This window comes from Dermacentor andersoni, chromosome 6 (genome assembly GCF_023375885.2).
Source record: "Dermacentor andersoni chromosome 6, qqDerAnde1_hic_scaffold, whole genome shotgun sequence".
NCBI classification, from domain to species: Eukaryota; Metazoa; Arthropoda; class Arachnida; order Ixodida; family Ixodidae; genus Dermacentor; species Dermacentor andersoni.
In genome coordinates, this window is record NC_092819.1 from 158,513,573 (window position 1) to 158,537,061 (window position 23,489).

At 47.0% G+C, this 23,489-nt stretch overlaps 1 protein-coding gene across 1 annotated transcript in view; it reads left to right on the forward strand.

The window, feature by feature from the left end:
• Positions 1–16,371: 16,371 nt before the first annotated feature.
• The window catches only part of LOC126523738 (protein O-mannosyl-transferase TMTC1-like), a 111,607-nt gene continuing 104,489 nt past the window's right edge, over positions 16,372–23,489 (forward strand). Inside the window, exon 1 of the mRNA XM_072288872.1 lies at positions 16,372–17,836. Coding sequence (XP_072144973.1) covers positions 17,607–17,836 — 230 coding nt within the window. The 5' untranslated portion in view covers positions 16,372–17,606. The remainder of the gene's footprint in view (positions 17,837–23,489) is intronic.

A 23,489-nucleotide genomic window follows, 5' to 3' on the forward strand; every position in this document is an offset into this window, starting at 1 on the left:
TACAGAGCTTGTCGCGCTGCAAAGCAGACGCAGAGGCTTTCAAAACAAGAGTATCGTACAGAAAGAACGCTTGAAGAATGATAGCACATCAAAAAAAAAAAAATTTTTTTTTTGCATCCACTTGCTCAAAAGCGAGGTTTCTGCGAGGTCAAGGGAGGGAGAGTGTGGGACGCATAAGTTCCAGGCATGTTTCTTAAGTTTGCGTCTATTAAGACACTCCTTGTCCAAAAGTATGTATGTATTCCGTTAGAAATGCGATTACACATACCGTGGCGACGTTACTGCCTTGCACCATTCTGCTTCCCAAGATGTCAATGATAGTTGCGCTCTTTGTGGTAATGAAACGCAAGATGTAGAACCCCGGCACCCTACTTTTTTTCCGAGCTCTGCCTTGTATATGAAAACCTGCTGCGGCGTGAAGCTCTGTCGCCATTCCCCTACGCGTAGACAGCCGTCGTCAATTCAGATAAAGCTACCGTCACCTCTGTTCAAAGAGCAGAAAAAAAAAAAAACCCACCATCCAGAAGCAAACATAACCAACTGCAAATGCGTCCGAGGGAGAAACAATCGACCCGGAGCGTTCGCCGAGTGCCCATCGACCCATGGTAACCGTATGACCCCTGCTGCCTAACGATGGTCCTACCGCTCCGGTTTTACACCTTGGCGCTATAGGGGGAGAGACGTTACAGTGAGCCCCGGCGGTAGTTCCCGGGAAAGGTTTACGAGGCAGTACTGCGAGTAGCGCTACAGAACGCCAAGTAGGCATGCGTGCAGAGGGAGGTGGGCGTTACTTATGGGCGTCGTTAGACCGAAAGCCGTACTGGCTGCATCATAGACAAAAGTTGTTGCCAGTTTCAGGCGGTAAAGCTGATAAGGGCGTGCCTTAGTTATCGGGACGACTGCATTTCCAGGTTGTTCCCTTGATTAAGAACGTTTAAAGTGCGATTGGCAGTCGAAGACTGACACTTGGATGCTCCGCTCGGCGTCCTGCTTTTTCTTATTCTACACTTGCCAGTACATTGGACGTTTCATTTTCATATTTCTGTCTAACCTTAGCCCTTTCCTAGTACAGGGTAGCAAATGTCTTCCGGATAACCTCCCGACAATTCACATTTGATTCTTCTCTCTTAAGTAATACATTGTAATTCAAATGAACGTTTTCTTGTGAACCTCAGCTCATTCCCAAATACTCCCCCTGTTTTGTGCAGTAAAATCTTAAACTATCAATTAAGAATGCGTGGTGAAGCGCGAACCTCCAGGAGCAATAGTTTAACTTTTTTCGGTGCTCAAACCGGCATTGGTTGCGAAAAACACTAACGTTCAACTTCTTGCTCGCAAATGCTCAGAAATGCATACCTATTTACTCCGTGAGAGTGTCTACTCTTTCCCTAGCGAAAGTTCTGAGCTATATAATTGAGGCAGGTGCTGGAAGGACGTACACTCTTTTATAAGCCCAACTGGGCACAAAGGCGTATTATTACCGAGCCCATAGCACCCACCGCAGCCGCCCGAAAGGAGGCTTGAACACAGTGAGAACTGCTGTTACCGTTCGTGGAACATCACCATGCTTTAATTGAACCTGCGTCTACAGTCGCTAACGAGCTTTCAAACGGTTTCACACTGGTTTCGGGCGTACATGGCGAACGGGATGTCTTCCGTTACTCCACGTCGTCTTTCCCTCGGTCGTTGGGAGTGTGGACGTGAATGTGCCGTTGGTTCCTTGAAACGCAAATGGAGAATAAAAAAAATAGCAAAAATGCGATGCGCGCCCCTTTCTGGGCCAGAGTTTCTCGAAGCCACCAGAGATTAAGAGCCTGCAAGCATTCTGCGGGAGCTTAAATGGTATGAGACATTTCTTTTAATTGATGTGTAGCAACGTTATTTATATATTAAGTCGTCATTTATAGGTGTTCCCAATAATAGCTCTCGCTGAGCCAGTGAAGGGCTGGTTGAATAAAAAAAACAGCGATAGAATATAAAATAAGCATGCGCTTCTACATACGGCCTTAGCATAAACAGAACAAGCATTACGTTGTACAAACGGCGATAAGTAACGTGCGGTAACACTTACACCCAATCACTGACCATAGAAAAGCTTATTTTGCTGAGCACTATAATGTTCGTGAATAAAAAAAAATATCCTAAAGGTTTATGTCGTGTGTTATATTCGAAATCCTTTAATGTTCGCCCTTTCACGCGGTCGTGTCATACGGCCCACGATTGCACTTCAAACTGATAAACATCTGGAGATAGGTAAAAAAAAAAAAGACTACTCTTTCAAGCGCCTTCGTTCGTTAATAGTCTGGGCATGGTTATTTTCTGCACGAGTGAATTTTCGTGACTGAATGCGTTCAAAAGCGGTTGAAGTTGGGTTTTAACGCAATCAGCATTGTTTGTCAACTTATGGCACTTGATGATGATCCTCATGTCCGTTTCAAACCTCTTTCATACCATGTTGCCCGACTGGGTATGCAACAATGTGTATGCTTAGCTCGGGTATGTGCCTCAATAGAACATTTGGAAATAGACAACGTGGGTATATGCAACTGCGACAAAAAAAGATTAAGTGACAAGAATGAGACCTGAGCGTGCATTGAGCCATTAACAGTGAAATGAATGAGATGTTGTTATAAAAAAATTTAAAAGTCGCTTACTCGGCAGTTAAGACTTTGGCAATATCGTGCGCCACTACATTGCGTCAGTGTCAATCGAACTAACGCCAACATTCACCCTGCGATGTGCGCTGCCGGGATTTCTCACACAACATCAAATCTGGATCCTTTCAAGTCATATGTTGTATGTTGTATGTTACGGTATATTATGGGACTGATCCCGTAGAATTAAAACTGTCTTGGATATATTTACAACTACATATATGAGTCTGCTTTTACGTTCCAAGAAGTACGTTAGTAAATCGAAGCTTTTCTTATCTGCCTTCCTGCGTTTGGTGCAGCTGCCACTGGCAGGCCGGCTGCATGGTTACATATAGGCAGACATAATTGTACAAGTAGATAAGTATATTATCGGCATGCAGAATGCAAACGAAAGCAAACGGGTTTGATGCTGACGAAGAAAGTGCCAGTGCGCATTTTCTTTCTGCTCAATAAAGAAAATGATTACGTGCGTAAATTGTGAACACGCATATTGCCGGATGACCTAAAGGACACCAATTCTCTCATAGGATATTTCCATTACTTTATTTTGGTATTTATACATTTGGTAAGTGCTACTAGTCGTATGCCCAGTTTCGGCCAATACTCCGAACGGATACGTGCAACGGTGACGCAAAAAGTAGATGGTCCTTAAATGCAGCTAGATATGTGCGGCGCTTGCGCGTGGGCGCGCCTGCTTTACCCATACTCTCGATAACCATCATACATTGCCTTCGTCCTGATGAGATCTTGCATTAACATCTCTCACTATGCATTTGCCTTATCCGTATTTGAATGATGAAACGGCTTGTGATCAGTGTACTGCATCGACATAAGAATTGCATCAATGTGACCTTTGTGGTGGTAAACACACACAGCCTAATGTTGCCTTGTATCGTGGTCTGAAAGTAGGCATAATGCACGCATCGCCGTAAGTGGTATAACATTTAGCACACGCTGCTTGTCGAAATATTCTCTTTCCATAGACTGCAGCATGTGCAGTAAATTTGCACATATTCTTGATTTTTTCATTGCTTGACTTCAATTCTCCTACGAATGTGCTCTGTTTAGCCATCATTATGTGTAACAAGTACAGTTAGGGTCAAAACAAGTACTACGTAAGTTTTGCGGGCTTTCCAAGTACAGTCGATGGATAGCCTGATGTTAAATGTGCTGTTACGCCGTGTTTTTACAGTGCAGGCTTTTCGGGGCTCGTTCCCATGGCTCCAATAGCATTCCAATAGCTCTGGCTAGCGATGTTGACCGCCGCCACCACTGGTGCCCATCGCAGCTATCGCCAGGAATGAGAAAAACAAACTTACTTCCCACCTGGATCGAACCGGGGCACTCTGCGCGGGAGTCTGCTACTCTACCACTGCGCCAAGCCAGCGCATGCTGCTGCTGCGGAAACATGCCGTATACACGCATCTTAGCGTGCGTGGAGTTCCGCTAAGCATGGACAGCTGGGGTAGTTCTTTGTGAATAGCATTATGGAAACATCATACCAGTGCACAAACAAACATGGAGGAGCCGAGAGTGACAAAACGAACGCCGATAAATAAATGGAAATGAAAGCGGATGAAAAACAACTGGCCGTAGGTGTGATAGGAACATTTACATTTGTTTATCATTTCTTTAACTCAATTAAAAACTACGTATAATTCTCGCCTATGCTGTCCTTGATGTCATTGCTTGTTGGCTTCTCACGATATGACCATACACACTTATATCTATATAAGCAGACCACTGAGAACACACAATGACTGCGGAAGTTTTCAAGCAATATATACATTTGCTTCGATCACAGGTATACAGAGGCCTAAGACAGGGAGCTATAGGACATAAAAAATGACTACAATATATATGAGAGTATACTACTCATATTATATGAGACTAGGGGGTAACATGTCAAAATCTTAGGCGTACCTAAGCAGACTGCACAGGAGAAGATGTATTCTTCCAAGGCTCCACGCAGCAAGTCAGAAATTTCAGCCAGTAATGTAGTGGCCCTCTTACAACGCTAAAGGCGCGCTGTGCCTTGTAATGCAGAGTTTACTCCTTAAAAAAGCATAGTGCTTTCGCAACCAACACAACACTTTACTGGGTCAAATACAGCACATAGCGTTCATAGCGTGGTCATTGCGATGCGAGGACACATTTGTTTCCCCGCAGCACAAAAGAAATCATTTTCGGAGGAACACACTCCAGCTTGGCAAAAGTATACGGAGCAGCAGAGGTAGGTGGAAGAGCGCTCGGTTCGAGTCCTCTCTAAAACGAATTTAAAAAAAAACACGTAAAAAAAACTGCCCGTAGGGCTCAGGTGAGAGAACGATCACAGAAATGCAGGATCTTCGTGACCCCTCCCGTAGCTAGAGAGGTCGGTGCCAACTTTCGGGCCGCTTTCGAAGTCCCCCAGTAAAAAAGTGTATGCAGCGGTGCTCCAGCTGTCCCGATCTGCATTGCTAATGCGTTCCCCATCTCGCACCTTGTGAGAGTAAGCCACCTCGTCGATACGGCATAGCGTCTCACACTTGGCCTTGCGGCGAAGTCGCGGACAATCCTCTCGGGTGTCATGAAATCTATAGGGGAAAAGACCGAGCATAGCGCGGTAGGTTAGGATGGCTTCTTTTGTGAATGCAGTTCGCCGACGACCGGCCTTGACAGCTTGCATTCTCTCAGATGACGCGAATATGGTCGTACGAGTCAGCTGTCTTCAAGAATTCATTTTCCTCATTGGTCGTTAAGTTCCAACTCCTTCAGCGAAGCTTGCGCACTTTGCTTCTCTACGGCATCGCCGTTTGCAATGTTACTCAGGAGTTTTTAGTCATGACACCATTAAATGTAAAAAAAAACAAAATAAAACATAATCTGTGCATATTGCGCCTTGTTTCATTGTGAGACGGGAACGAACGAAACCATACTCGAAACACTGGCTTCCGATGACGGAGCACAGAACAATGGGAATTTTCCGGGCTGTGAAAAAATTATCTGCCGGCACAGAAATAATGAAAGCCTGTTTTTGCGTCCGTACGAATGTTTGGTTGTTATTGCTACCAAATGTCACTTCCTAATTTTCGGCTGGGGAGAAGTGGAAGAAGAATGGTAGAAACCCGAGGACGAGCGCTTGTCAATTGTGTCAAACACATCGGCTTCTGCGCGCGAGATATTTTTTTTTTTTCTGTAGTTGTAGAGACGCCGGCGTTGACATGGCACCTGACCCTTGCGTCCGCTGTTGCGAGGCGCGTCGGTAAAACGATGTAAAGAACCACTGACATGTAGAAACGTACTTGAAGAAGGTAATGTTTGAATGATCCCGTGCATGGTGGCCTCTTTTATGGGCGCCTGCTTCTTGTGATATCAAACAGACGTGCACTCTACGAGAGAAGCTAGCAGGCCCGTCAGAAACAGGTTGCACATAATCAGGGTTAAAACAGGAGAGGGAGAACGAGCAAAGGGAACGTATGACAATTGTGGCGGAGAAGATCACGCACATGAATAATAAATAAAAACAATAATATTCTGCTGCGCAGCACATGGGCGGCGCTTGTTTGATTTGTTTTACAATAATCTGCAGTTTTATTTAGCGTCGCCACGCAGATTACTTTGGCTACGGGCACAGTATAACATAAATTTATGCGATGGATTAACCGATCCGCAAATTTGAAGGTGCCAGAGCTGAGGCGTACGGTGTTCTTTTATACTGTGTGTTTGGGTGGTTGTTTTCATTTTTCGAAGAGCATAGCCCGGAATTCTTTCTATTAAGGCTCATTACGCGAAGTGCCTGCGTTATATTAATCACAAATTGCAATGCCCGCTTCCAATAGTGCATTGTAATTCAATTTCAGATTGTCCTGAAGTGCTAGAGCGACGCTTTCGAAAAGCTGTTAACTGCAAAACCCCCGTAGTTCGCCGCATGTAGTAAGAATGGATAGCTCGCCAGTGGTGTAAGTGCGTGGACTTGTGCTAAGACATCAACACTTCACAATACTGCTGAAGCTGTACTTTGCAATTGAAACGTGTGCCTTAACGTCATCAGGGAGGAGTTTATTTAGTGAATATATCTGTTCAGAAACCTTCACATTGTGACTTCTCGCATAGGTAACACATAGCTCCTTAAGAAACCTACTTGAACAAGCACAATAGCGCTGTTTGTCAAGTGTGTTTTTAATGTGGAGCTTTCTTTGCCAATCCTATCGCACTGTGACATGAGTCAGAGTCCCCAAACAAATTTAGATCGGTGTCGGGCTTCTGTAAAATACACGTCCCATTTTTTTATCATTCTTCTACAAGCATCAAATATGACCTTGGTCCTCGTGACATCACTGCTTAGACGTGGCACACTGTGCATCTACCTTATTTGGTGTTGGCATATCGGGATTATTGTGAAGGTCACAGAGCATAAGCATATACGTTGCGTAAGCATATAGTAGCGATCTATTAAGTGCGCACAATTATGTGTATGAACATCGCATGGCATTGCACTTTTCATAGAATGAAAATGTAAAGAAATTGTCGCATCGCCTTAGGATGTGACAAATCAGTTAACAGCTTCACTAAAGCTTCTTTTACAGCAGATTCGAACACGTGCTTTTGCATAATTCGTTTTATTCAGTGTATGTGTCATCTGTGCCATTGATATGTGCTTCCCGCATTATTGCATAGAGTGGCTGTAGTATATATTTCCTAGTATATATTGTACGCTACAATATTTGCCGCAGTATACCACAAATGCATTACAATTTTAGTCTCATCATCTTTAACAGCCTAATTTGTGTCCGCTGCAAGGGGAACGGCCTCTCCAAGAAATGTTTATTCTGTGAGTATTTAATTTGCCATAAAGTACACAGGGCATGCTCGAATAGAGAAACTTCTATAACGCACGTAACATTCCACCAATTAACCGCCTTGTTCATTGGTGTTAAAACGTGCACTGCTAATGAAACCAGCTGACGCCGATCATCGTACATCTGCAGTCTCTCGAATGTTTGCGCAGGGTCACATCTTGCGCCGCACGCATCAAAAGAAACAATATGAACAATAACTGCATGCATTGAAAGGAAGAGACCAGAGAGGCAGAGCGCAGGTCCCTTTGAGCTACTCTCCTGTCTTTCTTCCGTCCCTCAGTTCCTTTCCCTTGCGCGCGCTGCCTCGTGAACTTCTCCTTTACATTCTGCCACGCTGTAAGTCTCTTGCGCGGCTTGCAACATGGGACGTCTCGTCTTGGCATATGGAGTCGATGACGTTGGCTCCGGCGGTTGTAAGGGTGCGCGGGTGGTGATAAACCAGTCGCCAAGACTGGACACGTCATCGTCGTTGAGCTGTGCGGCGCGCAAGGAGCTTCTCGGGCGTTCACCGCTGACGGCTGCGCTCTGGTCGAAGCCTTCGTAGACGCCTACTTGCCCAAACAGTGGGTGGAGTAGCCGACATGGCTCAGGACACCGGTAGCGCTCGGCGATGTCTTTGTGTTGCAGCAAGAGAATCTTTATGCGTGTGTCTGGCTCCCTTGTTCATTCATCGGGAAAGGTTTGGGCGGCGCTCGTCGTCGCCTACGACAGGAACAACGCCGGTTTCTAGTGAGCACTGATTTCACGTGCACGTTTGTTGGGTCAGATGCGAGCAGACGGTGATTCAGTTGACGGGCACTGGCTTTGCGGGCCTTGCACCGTCGGCACTGCCCGATGGCGCTGTTGGCACTGTCTTCCGCACAAAGTAAAACTCGGAGCAACACAGTGCTGCTGAGTCGTCCTTGTCAAAAGGTGCATTAATGGAAGACTCCACGGGCAGGTCTTGAATAAATGAGATCTCGTTGGTGTGGGTCGCCTTGGCTGATTCCAGGGAGACTTCACTCAGCGCGCGCCAAACGGCAGCGCCTTCGACCAATAGCTGTGATAGTCAATCTTGTCGTTGCTCGGGTCTACGGAGAGGTCAGGTTTCTGCAGGGCTATCGGGTGAGACTGCAGGCTGTATGCACTTGAAGAGAGCTGTGCGAATGGCTCCATTTGCAAGATATGCGCCGTCATATACTTACGGTCAAAAATGCACTGTCATTCTACTTACTTTTTCTGCACAACGTCATTTCATACATTGAAGCACGAAAGGAATACTGAAATGCCAAAGCATTTCTGCGCAAAGTTCGGGAATTAGTATCTCGAACCTGATGTCATCCTGAGAATCGCCAGCGGATCCGTCTTGCGAACTTCTCGGCTTGAACTTTTAAAGTGTAATGTGTGCCCTATGATAATTGGTTAAATCTCAGTTAGTGATTTTTCGTTAATTAGACCATGATGTATTTCATTCCTTTGCAATCAATGTCCGCCTCTTCAAGTAGACCAGCTCATGGACTGTAATTGCGCTATCTGTCACAAGTAATTTATAAAAATTCTGACAGTATTCGCTGAATCACCCGGGATTTCATAAGCGAAGGCCTTAAACTAGAGCGAAAGAAAAAGAAGAGAAATACAAAAATTCAGTGCCCTTCTACTCTATCAAGAAGGATGACAAGCGAAGCTGTGAATGTGTGCCCATTAATGGCGAGCTGCACCTCTGCCGCGGGTCGGACCGGTATTGCACAATCTTTGGGATTGGTCCACGAATGAGGAGTGCTTAACGCCCGCTTGACCTCCGCCTCGGGTCGACCAGGCATTGCACATTCTTCGGCATCGGTTTATGCATAAAAAATTGTTGCTCCATGTCCACGGAAACGAGAACCCCGCCAGAATATAGCCATAGATAGCTTCGCTGTAATTATTTTTACAATTTGTTTCTGCGAACGGGAATCTTAAGTACAACCTTAAACGTTGGTGATATTGACTACGTATGAGTGCAGATGTTCCCTTTCATTCGCTGATGTAGGAATAAATACTTGAAAGGAATTCGTGTTTCAAAAATGAGCGCCTACATTCTTGGCGCGACTAACACGATATTACGCCTCACGTTCTGCGCTTTTGATATGATCTCCAACCGTTTCTAAAATGAGAAAAAACAAGGCTCACAACCTTAGGCCAACGTCGCACCTAACATAAATCATATCTTATTTGTTGCATTCCCGGTAGAAATAAACGCGGTCATTATCTGCGCAACGCAAAGAACTCTAAAAGCAAAAACTAAAACAAACCAAACATAGTTTTGAAAGTAGTGTTAGTGAGCAGCAACTGCCAGCAAAATTGTCTAACGGTCTACAACTGCAAACGAAAGCAATAAATGAGCTACGGCCAGCGGCAAGTGAAACAAGATTGTCATAGTGTCTGGCTCCAAAAAAAGGCAGTGACACTGCCAAGCTCTGAGTCCTAATCGTGTTTGCCACCTCCTTTACACAAAGGAGCCTGAATCAAAGAAGCCGACCTGATAACTTACGCAAGCCGGAATTAGCTTTTCTGGCAAGCCTGTACTACCGACTATTTTCACCGACGGCGAGGCACGACTCTCATTGAACGGCGGCCCCGAGTAACCGGCTTTCTCCCTTAGCACTCTGCCCTCTTTCAGGCTTCTGCAAGCACCATCGGCTGTCTCTGCCTCGAAAACTTCTCCCGCTGAACTACTTTAGGGGGCCCAGCGCTCTCTGTTATGTTTGGTGCAGTTCCATCAAGGTGTAAAAACCCTATGGGCAGGACCATCGTTAGGCGTCAAGGGTCGCACTGTTTCGGCGGGTCGATAGACAGTCACAGGCGCGCCACCGGGTCGATTGTTCTTTCCTCAGACACATTCTTCCGTTCCTTCACCTCTTGGAGATGCAGGGTTTGTTTTCTGCGTTTCTACCAAGAGAGGTGAAGGTAAGACTTATACGCAGTGACACAGCTGAATCACGCACTGAAGCGTGGAAAGACGCCTACTGTACGGTTCCATACTGGTATCCCACATGCATGATAGAGTTGAAAATCGGGTAAATTTAGCCGCCACTTCAACTTTGCGGCCGCGTCAACTGACATAGAAATCGCACCCATTGCAGCGGAATCTACGTTTCGCTTTAAAGCTGCACGTTCAATGCGCCTAAAGCGTAACATGCTCTGCGTTGAACTTCTCGGAGGTAACATGAAGTGCATAAATTATGAGATTCTTGTGCCTGAAGGGCACGTTTCATCAAAGGGGTTTGCAATGCAGGGCTCGTCTCACTTCTAAAACATCACCACAGGACACCTCGGCTTCACGATAGGGCAGCTCTAGTTCGTCCATTGTATCCATCGTCTCCATGAAGCCGTGACAGCTTCACGTTGTTTGGTCAGAAGCAGTCAAAGTGAGGTGAGAGAGAAAGCAAAGGTGTGAAAGGTAAAGAGGTCTGCTATACATGCATCAGATTTGCTAGCGTAAACTGGAGATAAGATAACAGTAGATTAAAACTAAGAGAGAGAGAGCACAGAGCGCACGCAGGAGCAGGGACATCAAGAATTTGCAAGATGATTCATTCACGCTATTTGGTGCCGAGTGTTCTTAGGGAAGTGGGAAAAAGGAATACCGCTGCAATACACACCTTATACATAACGTTTCGATGGGGGAAATACACCGTGCCCCTATGTGGATTGAATGCTAACGCCTTACTGTCGATAGGCATGGTGACATCGGTTCAGCCGCAATGTTTTGTTTTCATACTTTCATTGCCTCAGAGAAGACTAGTAGAGCAGAAGGCATTCAGCTGATGCCGAATTATCTGTATCATAATGTTTCCTCTTTCTTTAAGTTGTATTCACCTTCGGATGATCTTGAAATCTCCGTAATTACTATATGTACCTACCACGTCGAATTCTTCGTATGAGCACAACAATGCACGCCTGAGATGAGTTCTAATGCTCTGAAATGTTAATATAAGGCATGAATGAAACCTTTTTAACGGCATGTGGTTCTCTTACATTTCCTTCACCGTGCTTAGGCGAGGAATGCCTATAGCCACTAATGCGATGCCACTGATCATTTGTGTATCCAATGATATTAAAGCATGTGAGGCTATCAGTGGTGTTATGTAAATAAACGCACGCCCACACATGTACGCACACTTCTATTCCTGCAACTACAAACACAAACAGGGAAAACCTATGTGAGAGCTACCTTTCTGCCGAGCATTCAGCCTGTGTAAAAGTACAATGTTCAACGCTGTTTGCACATTTATTCTTTCTCCCTTTCTAGAGTATTTTTCTAGGATCAACTTTCCTTAATGTAAGTTTGTTTCACTGACCCCGCAAAACTAAAATGCCCCGCACATTTCATCTTATTCTGTAAGCACTAAATGTTAGCAATGAGTTCACTGTTAGTTCACGTTTGCAACGTTCGATAGTAAAACACTTCGCAATGCCTTGCTCGCGTTTGTAGTTGCCCAAAGTTCTGCCTTCTATTGCTGCTGTTTGCACAAATTTGAATGGCCAGACGAAAAACGAGAGAGAGAGAGAGAGAGAGAGAGAGAGAGAGAGAGAGAAAAGGAGTAGGAGGAGGAGGAGGAGACAGGATAGGCCGGGAGGGTGAACAGAATTGGTATGTAGTTTGCTACCCTGCACGAGGAGAGGAGGATGTGGGTGTGAAAGAAAGAGAGAGACAAGTCACGCGTCTTGATCGCAGCTTTGCATGCAGTGAGCCTGGTGCCGCATATCTAAAGTTGGGTGGTCAAGTCTACCGCCTTCAGGTACTGCAGAAGTGCTCAAAAGACTTTTTAGCTGGGCTGACGAGCTGTGAGGCCAGGTTATTAGTTCTGCAAATGGCTTATCGTCCAGTCTATTGAAGGCACACTGGGGAGCTGGGCAATGTTTATCAAAGCGAGAAAAGTGGTACAGAAGATGATCGATGGTCCCTTCACATTGAACTGTGCGCACATGGGTGAGTCCGCCATTCCAACGCGATAGTTGTGTGGTTTAGTGAACGCTACTACTACCCACAGCCGACACAGCAGTGTTGCGTCACGTCGTCATGAAAGGTTTGTTGGTAATGGCAGTTTCAGTGATGAGTCGAGGCTGTATAATCAACGCATATAGATCTTCGGAGTATGCCAGTAGCTCAACGTGATGGTACGCGCGAGACTGCGAAGCTCTCATGCAGCGTCTACTCTCGATAAATGCATAAGGAATGTCGGTGCTCCAGCCTCGGTAGGTCGGAAGCTTCATGAATATTTTCAATAGACGTTACGAGGCTAATACAGGCGTACGCGCTGAGCCACATAGCGTACGTCGCCGAATACGCCGACTGGAACAGGAGCGAAACCGACAAGGTGAACGTGGCGATCCGCAGGGCGTTCAAGACCGTCCTGGGAGTACCCCAGTACACGCCAACCCATAGGCTCCTCGAGTTGGGCGTACACAACACGCTCGAGGAGATCGCCGAGGCGCAGAGAATCGCGCAGCTGGAGAGGCTGTCCGGCACCGTAACGGGAAGACGAATCCTGGACTTGCTCGGGTTTCGATATCACGAGGCGCGTGGACTGAAAGAATCACTGCTACCGGAAGTCAGGGACGCCATACAGACGGAAAACATGCCGAAGAATATGCACCCGGTGCATGGCCTGCAAAGACGTATACGCAGGGCGGTAGCAATCCTCGAGAAGCATGGAAGACAAGAAGGCGTCCTCTTCGTCGATGCAGCCAGGTACCCGCGGCCAGTCGGTGACTCTGATGGCGACGAGGAACGTCGACCACCACCACCGCTACAAGGGAATGTGCGAGGCGAGCCGTAGTTACCAGCACCACCACCAGTACAGCTACTACGACAACAACGGCAGCAGCAACAACGGCAACATCGACACGGCCGGCCGACGGCGGCGGCGCCCGCCTTCTCCATGGCAGTCGTAGATACCAAGGGAACGATCCGAGTCACGGCATCAGCGAGGCTGCCATCGGCCGAAGCAGCGGAAGAGATGGCCATAGCCCTCGCGGTACTCCACGGAGGTGCGGAGGATAACCTGATTATCAGCGACTCCAAATCAGCGATTCGGAATTACATCAAAGGTTGGGTGTCCTCGGATGTGGCGCGCATGCTCAACGCCCGGGCCGGGGACTTCGGATCCGGCACCATTACAAACAAGACCCTCAAGTGGTTCCCCGCGCACGTCGGGGAGCTTGGCAGTAACAGCAACAATGACACCAACATTGCTAACGGCCGAAGACGCAACGACACTCCACCCAACCACAACGAGCGCGCCCACCTCGTCGCGAGGCAACTTACCCGCCGCGACGCGGTCACCCAGAGGTCAGCCGCTGCCGTTGTTGTGCGGGACCCCAGCGGAGGAGTGACGGCGACGGCGGCTGCCACTCCGTCTGACGCGGCCGCTGTCGTTACCAATACAACACAAATCGCGGCGGACGGAGCTGGGGATCACGCGCACGCCGACTGCGATGTCAAGGAGTTTCCGGCATCGTACAGAGAGGTGATTGGTCACTACAGGAAAGAAAGAACAAAATATCCACAACCCCACGGGCGTCTAGACAGGTCCCAGGCGGTCGACCTGAGACGGTTGCAGACGGGCACTTTCACCAACCCCTACCACCTGCACCACCTGTGGCCCGCGCTGCACCCGTCGCCCGGCTGCCCGTGGTGCGAGCACGAACGGGCCGATATGGCCCATGTGCTTTGGGAATACCAACGCCACGTGGAACAAGGACAAAGAGGAAGGGGGAATACAACAGCGGAACATTCTGAAGCGGGGCGCCTCGCTGAGAGATGGCAAGCCGCCCTCCTGAGCGAAGCACCCGAAGACCAGGAGTGGGCCGTCCAGCGGGCCAGGGCCGTTGCCGAGGATCTCGAAAGATCTTCCTCGGGCGATGGACCCCTCGCAGCCTAGCCCCGGGCACCAACATCAACAACCATTGGACAAATAAAGTTTATTCCTATCCTATCCTGATTATGAGGCACGCCGTAGTGGAGGACTCCGGAAATTTCGACTACCTAGGGTTCTTTAACATGCGCCTAAATCTAAGTACACGGGTGTTTTCGCATTTCACCCCAATCGAAATGCGGCCGCAGTGGCCGGGATTCGATCCCGCGACCTCATGCTCAGCAGCCTAACACCATAGCCACTGAGCAACCACGGCGGGTTCTATTAGGCTTTTGGCCTCTTGGATACGTATAAAAGTAACTTTGTCAGGACAAATCACATTCTTCAAGCACGGTCGTGCATATTGCTCTCAAAGGTCAGGCTGTCAAAAGGTCCCATTTCAGAGCGCTGCACAAAATTAGCAGGTAGAACAAAATGCCGCTTGCGTGTTTGCATAACGCCGAGGTCGATTTCTCCTCTTCTCGAAGAACGCAATTGAACAGCAATATTATGCATCAATGCACATATATTGGGCACTGTTTCAGTATCAGTGTTCAGTAAGCGAGAAATTACGCGTTCTTGAAAAGAGGTCACTTGCAGTGCGCAAGCTTACGCTTTCCTGCTTACGAGCCTTAGACGTGCGTCCTAAGCGTGGTTGTCAGAAGCCGAAAGAAATAGGAAATCGGTTAGGGACGTCGACGACTTCCGTGTGCTGACTCAGTTACGTTGGCTTGAATATATCGAGCAAACGTTCTGTAACATGGCGGTTCAGACGCAGGGACAGGAAGAGCCATGGCGTTTTACGGTAGTGGAGCCGGGTAATCAGGCCCATCGTAGACACAGCTTGTGTCAACTCTGTCAGCAGAACCGAGGAACTTACTATGCGGACTCATTACACCCTATCTGACTTCCTTGGCAAGCCTGTGTTCTCAACAGTCTGCCCTTGTTAGTCTTTTTTTTTTCTATATCTTTTTCATCCTAATCGCCTTGGAAGTATTTCGCTACCTTCAGTGGGACTTTTGACCCTTCTATTTCTTTTTTCTGCGCTGCATCTATTTGTCTTGTACAATTCCTTCCCATCTCTATTGCTTTCTTTTTACTTTTTGCTTGCCTGAGAGTTTATTGCGCATCAACCCTTTCCTAAACATGCCACTTTATATCCAATTTTTTTAGTAACATCGTTATTTTTTGAAATCTGTTCCCTTTGTTGGTGCATGTCCGATGAATGCGTTATCGTCGAAATATTTGCGCAGTAAATGTCTCGCTTGGTCAATTTCTCTAGCATTTAAGAGAAAATGTAGACACATTTCACAAAACAAGACACGGAAGCCGCTTATTCGTACCTTCGTTTCTGTTGTCATCATATCCTTTGTCTCGTCTTCATTTGCTCAAGCAGCAAGGTTAGGTTCTAGCTGGATAGCAATCTCCTCGTTCTCAGTGCAACATACCGACTTGTCACGACATCTTCGCTTGCATATTCCTTACTGGTGGGTACATGGGTGAACTTCCCGGAGTGCTGTATAGAACAAATACCATCGATAACGAAGAAATAGCTGCGGCCCTTAGGTACCTTGTTCCCTTACAGGATGTTCCTTTCCTTCCATCCTTTCTTTCGTGCCACAGGCTCTTCATAACATTACTTACATTATAATTTATCTCTGCACATTTACCCCTTCCTTTATTTCTGATTGCCCTGTGCTTCTCACGTTCCGGTTTCCTTTATTTTTGTTCTCATCATCTCTTTGCCCACTGTATTCTTTCCTTGACTCCTTCCAGCATCCAGCTTTATATTTAAGCTGCACAGCCAGCGGTTCAAAGTCCGTGCGTCCAACAAGCACGCTTTCCCGACTCCTTCGCCCCCTCAACTTCTGCACCGCCAGACAGATGGCGCCACCTCCCGATGCCCTAGCCAGACCGCTCAAAACGCCAGGCCCTGCGCCAGCGCCTCGCTTCAACTGTACATGCGCAATGCCGCCGCGGTTCTCTCCGGTCTTGCAGATCCTCTTCGCGTCTCATCGACGGTGGAACGTCTGACGCTCGGTCGCTGGCGCGTTTCGCTCGCACGATCGCGCGTGTTCGTACGCGCACCGGGATCCTACGCCCACTCTGTCATGCAGTGTGCGCTCCCATCAGCCTGAATGTTTTCCTTTATTTGAGCACTGCGCATGAGTGCTCGGGTAGAAGTTCCAGGCCCCGCTATCCGGTAGGTTGTTCAGCACAAGGGTGCGGAAGCCTGGAGAATTCGTTTCAGTGGAACTAGCGTCCTGTAGCTTATGCGCAGGCAACGACAGTGACAATGACGCCACTTCAAGGGATATATATGTAGTCATTCGATACCTCCACTTCTCCTTTCTTTTTATTTTCTTCTGAGATAGTATTCCGGTCGCAGTTCGTGCCGTTGGCATGCAGAGCAGGCGGCCGGCGCTCGCATCCCGAAGCGGAGGCAAGACATCGTCTTTGTTTCGTATCTCTTGCCCGCATGTTTGTCGAAGCATTGCACCCGTTATGCAGATCTATCTCGGATTATGATGTTATGCCGACGAGAGCGGCGAAGAAGAACGCCGTCGTGAGTGGACATACTTTCTGGATACGCTCTGGCGGCGTCAGTAAGCCATCCCACGCTGCACGTGCTTTGTAAGCGCCGAATCGTCCACGCCGTTTTCCGTTGCCTTGTGTGTGCGTACTGCATTAACGTGCAAATATCCGCGCACGGTGTTTAGACCATTCTATTCGAAAATCTGTTCGTTGTGTGACATCCTACTATGGCTATAGGAGGTTGGCTTGGTGGAGGTGCGGAAACGTCCTTGCTCCGTGCGTACCTAGAGGCTTCTGGAGATGCGTCCACCACGATGACGGGTAGAACGGAAACATCAAATCATTCGAACGGTGAGCGGAAGCGCTGCCATCTAGACTCATTTAGCAAAGTTCGCCGTAGCAAACCAGCACGCGGTGCAGGCATGGTGCGTTCGTTGACCGGCTCGCTGAGCGCCATGTGTACTTCCGCAGTTGCAAGGACACGTGACTACCTTGAGCATCATTCGGGTCCCGAACTCAGTTTGAGCTCCGCTCCAGCAGAGGAGCAGCGGCGGACATGACCCCGCTGCCGTCGACACCACCATCCGCAGCAAAACCAGCAAAAGCGGCATGACGGTGCCGGCGCAAAAGTACCGACGTGCATCGATTACGGTTTTAGTCGCAAGTGGTGTACGAGCAGTGCCGCGTGGATACCCGCTATGTGTGCCGGTGTTGTGGCTGTGCTCTGTTACGTCAACTCGCTGGATGGAGATTTCGTGCACGACGACATGGTGGCGGTGGTGGGGAACCCAGACGTCACCGGTGAGAACAGGCGACACGCGTTGTCGTCATCGTCGTCATCGCTTTGGATGAATGACTTCTGGGGGCGACCGATGGCCGATCCCCGGAGTCACAAGTCATACCGGCCCCTCACAGTGCTCAGCTTCAGGTGAGAACCGCAGAAGGTAAATCTCGGTTTATAGTTGCGTGGTGCTGTTTTGAAAGAAGGTATATGCTGGAACAATGAATCTGCGACGTAGCATTGCTCAAAGAGTGAGCTTCCCGTACTAGGTAGGCACAAGAAACCAATAAAGTAAACAAGGTCACGCTGTGGGATGCATCAGTGCTTCACGGACTACTGCTTCTAAATTTGTTCGCTCTTCTGGCCTGTTTGGTGTGTGAGCTTCGTTGACTGCGGTCGTAAAAACTTTGTTATCAGCTTAAAATGCAGATGGTAAAGTGAAGTGGCCGCTAGACAATTCATTTACGCGTTGCCTCCCCCCCCTCCCCCCTGCCCCCGATGTGTAGCTCTCTTACTCAAACATCCACCAGAGGGGCTGAAGCCTGAACTTCACTCTTTCGTAATTAAGTTTTCTTCTGACCGATTCATTTACATTTGCCTATTACTACGTGACAGTAGGACACGTGCGGAAAAACATACAAGCGCACTTTCCTCTCACATCACGGAAAGTTACAAATGAATTAGAAAAGGCAGCGTTTTCAGCATATTTAGTATAGTAAGTGCCAGGCCGAAATCTCTCATTTATTAGGTGCATTTTTGAACACTAGAATGAAAGGCACAACAATTTACGCCTCGCTAATTATTACTAGTTTAGAGTTTCATGCAATCGTATGGAATGCAACTTTATTGGAACCGAAACACGGAGCAAAGTAGTGAGCTCGCTTAAGCATAAATTCACTACTCTCTTGGTGCTATACTCATTGCATTCTGCATGTAACTGAAAAGTGAACGTAAGGTCACTACACGCGCATTTTCATATACGATAGTAATTGCGCAAACTAGTATAAAGGGCTGCCAATGATTCACCATTTAACCATACTGACTTTTTCCAGAATGGGTTCATCTTCCCGTGAACGCCTTACGTTTGCCCGGACAAAAAGATAATGCGCAAATAGTACGACAAAAATTTTCAGTCAGCATTTATTTAGCTGGGGGGGTATTCTGTAACAGTCCACCCAGTGGACTGTCCATTTCGGCTGCTGCTGATTGGCTAGGGCCGCTCGTTTCCACTCTCGTACAGCTGCATCCAATCAGCAGCGGCCGAAATGGACAGTCCACTATGTGGCCTTTTATAGAATACTCCTCCCTGAATCCTGTTGGAGTTCAGCTGCGCACATCAAACCAATCCGAGTACGTGTACTTAGCCGCGAACATTGTTGCCAGCAAAGATACTTCACTCACCGCAGAGAAACCAGATTTGTAGTGCAGAGAAAGGCCGCCTTAAAATTTTTTTTAAGATGCTAGTTCAAGCGTCATGAAGTTTTTGTTGAAAACTTTCATTAGGGCAGCACAAAAAGTGAAGCCAGTAGTTCAGCAGGGATGACGCTTGCACTTGGTGTCATCAAGAAACCGGAATTATGACATTTTGGGACCCATCTCGTTCACCGATAATCTCGATTGTTGAAAAAGATGTCCTCGTGAAAAAAAGTTCGGGAGTGCGCGAACAAAAACTAAAAGAGCAACGCTTGTAAAAGTATTTTCGCACGTACGATCTCCAAGGCTGAAAGAGCTGAATACGCTCATCACGAGCTTCAGAAACACAAGCAAAATTGGGGTATCTTGTAACTGACAAGTGACACTATTATAAATATCGTGGAGCGCGGTTCTCGTGGTAAATTATGAGTTTATTTAGTTATTTTTTTATGGCGTTCAAGGCCCTACAATAACATTAGTACTGAGCGATTACAGAAGGATGATGGAACATGTGTACAACTTTAGCAAAAAAGTTATGGAAATAAGGGCGCAAGTACCCACCCTCCCATCTATCTGTTCTGCTCAGGCGAGGCCCAACGAGCCTACGTTTACAGAACCAAGTTTAACATTCCTTACAAGCTCCTTGGTTGAATTCCTTTCATCGTCACTAGGCGACCGCGCGGTATGCAAAACTCTGAGATTTTCGTTTCTACAGTTTTGACCTACCCAGAAGTTTAGCCACACAGTTGAAAACTTTGCCCCGGGAACTCGGTAGGCGTGGAGCAGCCTTCCTTCTGATATGAATTGCCAATGCGCCCGTCTTTTCTTCAGGCAGCCACGTGCGTCGGCTGGCGTTCAGAAGGGCGCCTAACCTTTCGCTTTTGTTGTATCAGATCTTTTTTTTTCTTTTTGCGCTGAAGCGGAGGAAGTGCTGAAAGGATGCGGGAGGAACTGTTGAAACGCCATTTGCGCGCGTAATGACCCGCAGTAGCGGGCCAGTCACGGCATGCAGCTGGCGTAGCGGAACTTTTTTTTTTTTGCACGCCTGGTGGCAAACGTGGCGGGAAAACTGGAGAAAGTACCAGAGGCATGTCTTATTTTTCTTACGTCAGCTCTGCGTGTGGCCAGTAGAAGAAAGGTGAGAGGTGAGTAAAAGATGGAAGGTGCATCACTGACCGCCGAATGAAAGGACCGGAGTTGTTCTGATATGCACATTCAGAACCAGCACTGTCTGCGGGATGTGGATTCCTCGCATAAAAGGAAAAGAACAAAAAAAAAAAAGCTCCGCTTTCGTTTGCAGTCGGTAAAACACTACGTAGACCGCGCACACTACGGTAGAGGTGCCGAAAATGGGCCGCATTTTCAGAAATTTTATCACGCTAAAACCGTTCAAGAGCATGTGCCAGTCAATCGTGAAGCTGACCATATTATTAGCACTTCATCATGAAAAGCTTCGTGAATTCGGCCCCAATATTCCAGGATGCGTGCCCTAGCTTAGAAAACTTACAGCGCTTTTTTCACATTCCGCACTCCCCAAAAAGAATATATTTTTTACAGCTTGGCCATCTGTCACGGCTTGTGCCTTTTAAAAAAACTGCACTCGTAAAAGTGTGGTTTGCTTAGGAATAAACTGACACTCCATCATTGCTGTTCCTGCACGTCTGCGGAGCCCCTCCAGGCTCTCATCGGATTTCTTGTCTGCTCAGTTTCGAGGACTGGAACGTGCGAAACAGGCAATTCGATGTGTCTACGATGATGTACGTCCATGCTGACTTCTCCTTTAATGTCATGCATGCCACCGATCACATTCAAACCAGTCTGTATACATAGGCGAACCCGTGCGAGATAATTTTATAGAACTAAAGCACTTACGAGTCGGACTAAACGCTGATGACAACACGCGTTGAATGTCTGTAAGTGACAGTGCCTTCGTAATGTACTTTGTACCTTGGAATTTTCTTGTAAACGCCCGTTCTTTCAATCGCCCTGAGCATTTGCGTTTTAATCATGCGTCGATTCCGAAAACAGGAATGTCAAATCTCTAACTTCCCCACTGGGAAAACATATTACTTTCACTGGAGCAATGAAGAGTGCCGCAACCTTGTCGAACCACTTAAAACAAGTCCTTAAACTATGTTTTTAAGCTCAAACAAATTCAGTCGAGCAACCTCGCCCGCCTCAAGAAGCCGCTGGCTCTTTGAACCACGGTAGCTTACCGTGAAGACTGAAAATCTTCATCTTCCTTTAGAGCAATAAAAGTTTTTCAATCAAAGATACAAAGCGTGCGTGAGTTCAGTTAAGAAGTCGAAACGGAGTTCGGAAGAAGGCCGCGCTGCAACCTACAAAGCCTCAACACAAAAAGAAGTGATCCAACCGTTTTCCTTAAATATCCGGCCGCATGAAGGAAGTCACCATTGGCTGCCAACTATATTAGATGGTTTTATTAGAAGGGTACCACTGTGAAACTAAAAATAAATGGAATTAATTTTTGTTTGCTGATATTCATGACATGCCCTCCAGATGTCAAAGCCCCCCCCCCCCATTGACTTCTCTACTTTCTCGCCATTAAGCAGGGATTACTTGAGAGAGTGCTCGTCTTCCTTTAGTATGTCCGGAAGTATACAGAAGTTGCTGATACCACTAATTCGATGAGTGGTGGCACATCTCCTGTTTGTTCAAATATCAGCGCACTAAGGTCACAAAGATTTCCATTTGTAAATTCCTTTCGCTGGCTCGCAAACGGTGTTAATATTGCCGTTTGCGGCTACACACTGGTTCGTCGCCTGCTCCTGTGGACCGATGTAGGTGATGAACTGCTTGAACTGCTTTGTGAATCATGGGCGAGGACCTGCACTCAAAAGCCGACTAAAAGGATTGGCCGCACGTAAATACTGCCTATCATAACAGGCAGCAGGAAACAGCGATAAATGATAACTGACCTGCGCATGGTGCCAGCTAACACAGAATGGTCTTCGCGAAAGTAGAAAGTCTCTGTAAATTTGTCTCATGTTCATAAGTGAACGTTTAACACCTTTTACAAGGAAAAAAATGGGAACAACGATCAAAGACGGTGAGTATGAAGCGGGGAGAAAGGTGCAGCAGTTGGAAGATAACGACCAGAGACATTTGACGAAGTGTAAATCAAGGCCTGAATGAAAATCTTTCTAGTCTATGCCATGTCAAGTATGAGCACTGGCAGGTAGTGATAGCCAACTTACTAGCGAAGGCAGTGGACCAATAACAAGTAGGTATTAGGGTAACAAATACAGCCTTTTGGTTATCACGCACAGTCTATATCCCCAGCATAAATAGCGGATATAGAGAGACAAAAGGGGAAGGAAAGACAAGGAGGTTGGCCAGGGTAACTACTGGCTGGCTCGTAACCGTTCATGTGTACGGATAACGAGCCCTATACATGAAGCTCTCTATTATGCTTTGAGATGATCAGCAAGCGATTCTCAAAAGATCTTGCTGGATGAGAATAGATAGCGAGATACTGTTTTTCTGTTGATAACAAGAAATGTTTTCCGTCATGAGAGTCTCACAAGCCATAGATGAACGTAGCCTTCTGCCGTTCTTTTATCTTTAGCTACGCAAGAAATTCCGCTTTCTGTACGCGGATATGAAATGCTTTGTATGATGCATACAATTCTTCTCACCTGCCGGCGAAGCAATGACGACGACATATACAGCAGTGACATGCACCTAGTTGATAATTCTGAAGATTCGAAAAGACATTTGTTCTTACGCAGGCTAGAGTTTGGAATGACGCCAGTTAGACTGAGCACGATAATGATTGCTACTGTCTGACACAGCCTAAGACTTTCTATTCAGTGACACAGTGAGCAGGAGTTCTCTTGAAAGAGAAAAACAAGGGCTCCTTAAACTCGTTATGTTCAAAGTGCAGCACGATCAAGTTAAATACGCATATTCTTCTTGGGCAGCTTAGCCGCATTGATATCAATTTGTGCGGAAATGGTTAGTGATTGTGTAGAGTATTGAAAATTCGTTTGTGAAGACCACTACTAAAGAAACAAAGCAGTGCTCTGCAATAAATATTTGTGAGAAAACTCTAGTCACATTATTCATTTGACCCTTCTCCCAAAAGCCATGTTGTTAGAGACGTCTACAAATATCTTATCTGGAAAGCAAAATAAAGTATTGCAGCTCTTGTGCTGTCCATTTCCTTAGTGCTTTACTGAAAGACAACAATATAGACCACAACAGGCCCCCCTAATGGTGACACATTGTTTCCTGCGTGTAAGGCTAGTCTGCCATAAAGTGTTGGCTCATTGAGGTAGCTTAGAAAGCGATCCTGCTCTTCCGGTAATCTTCGCTCGCTAGTAAAGATTTCTAGAGCCTTAAGGGCTACAATGGATGTGCGTGT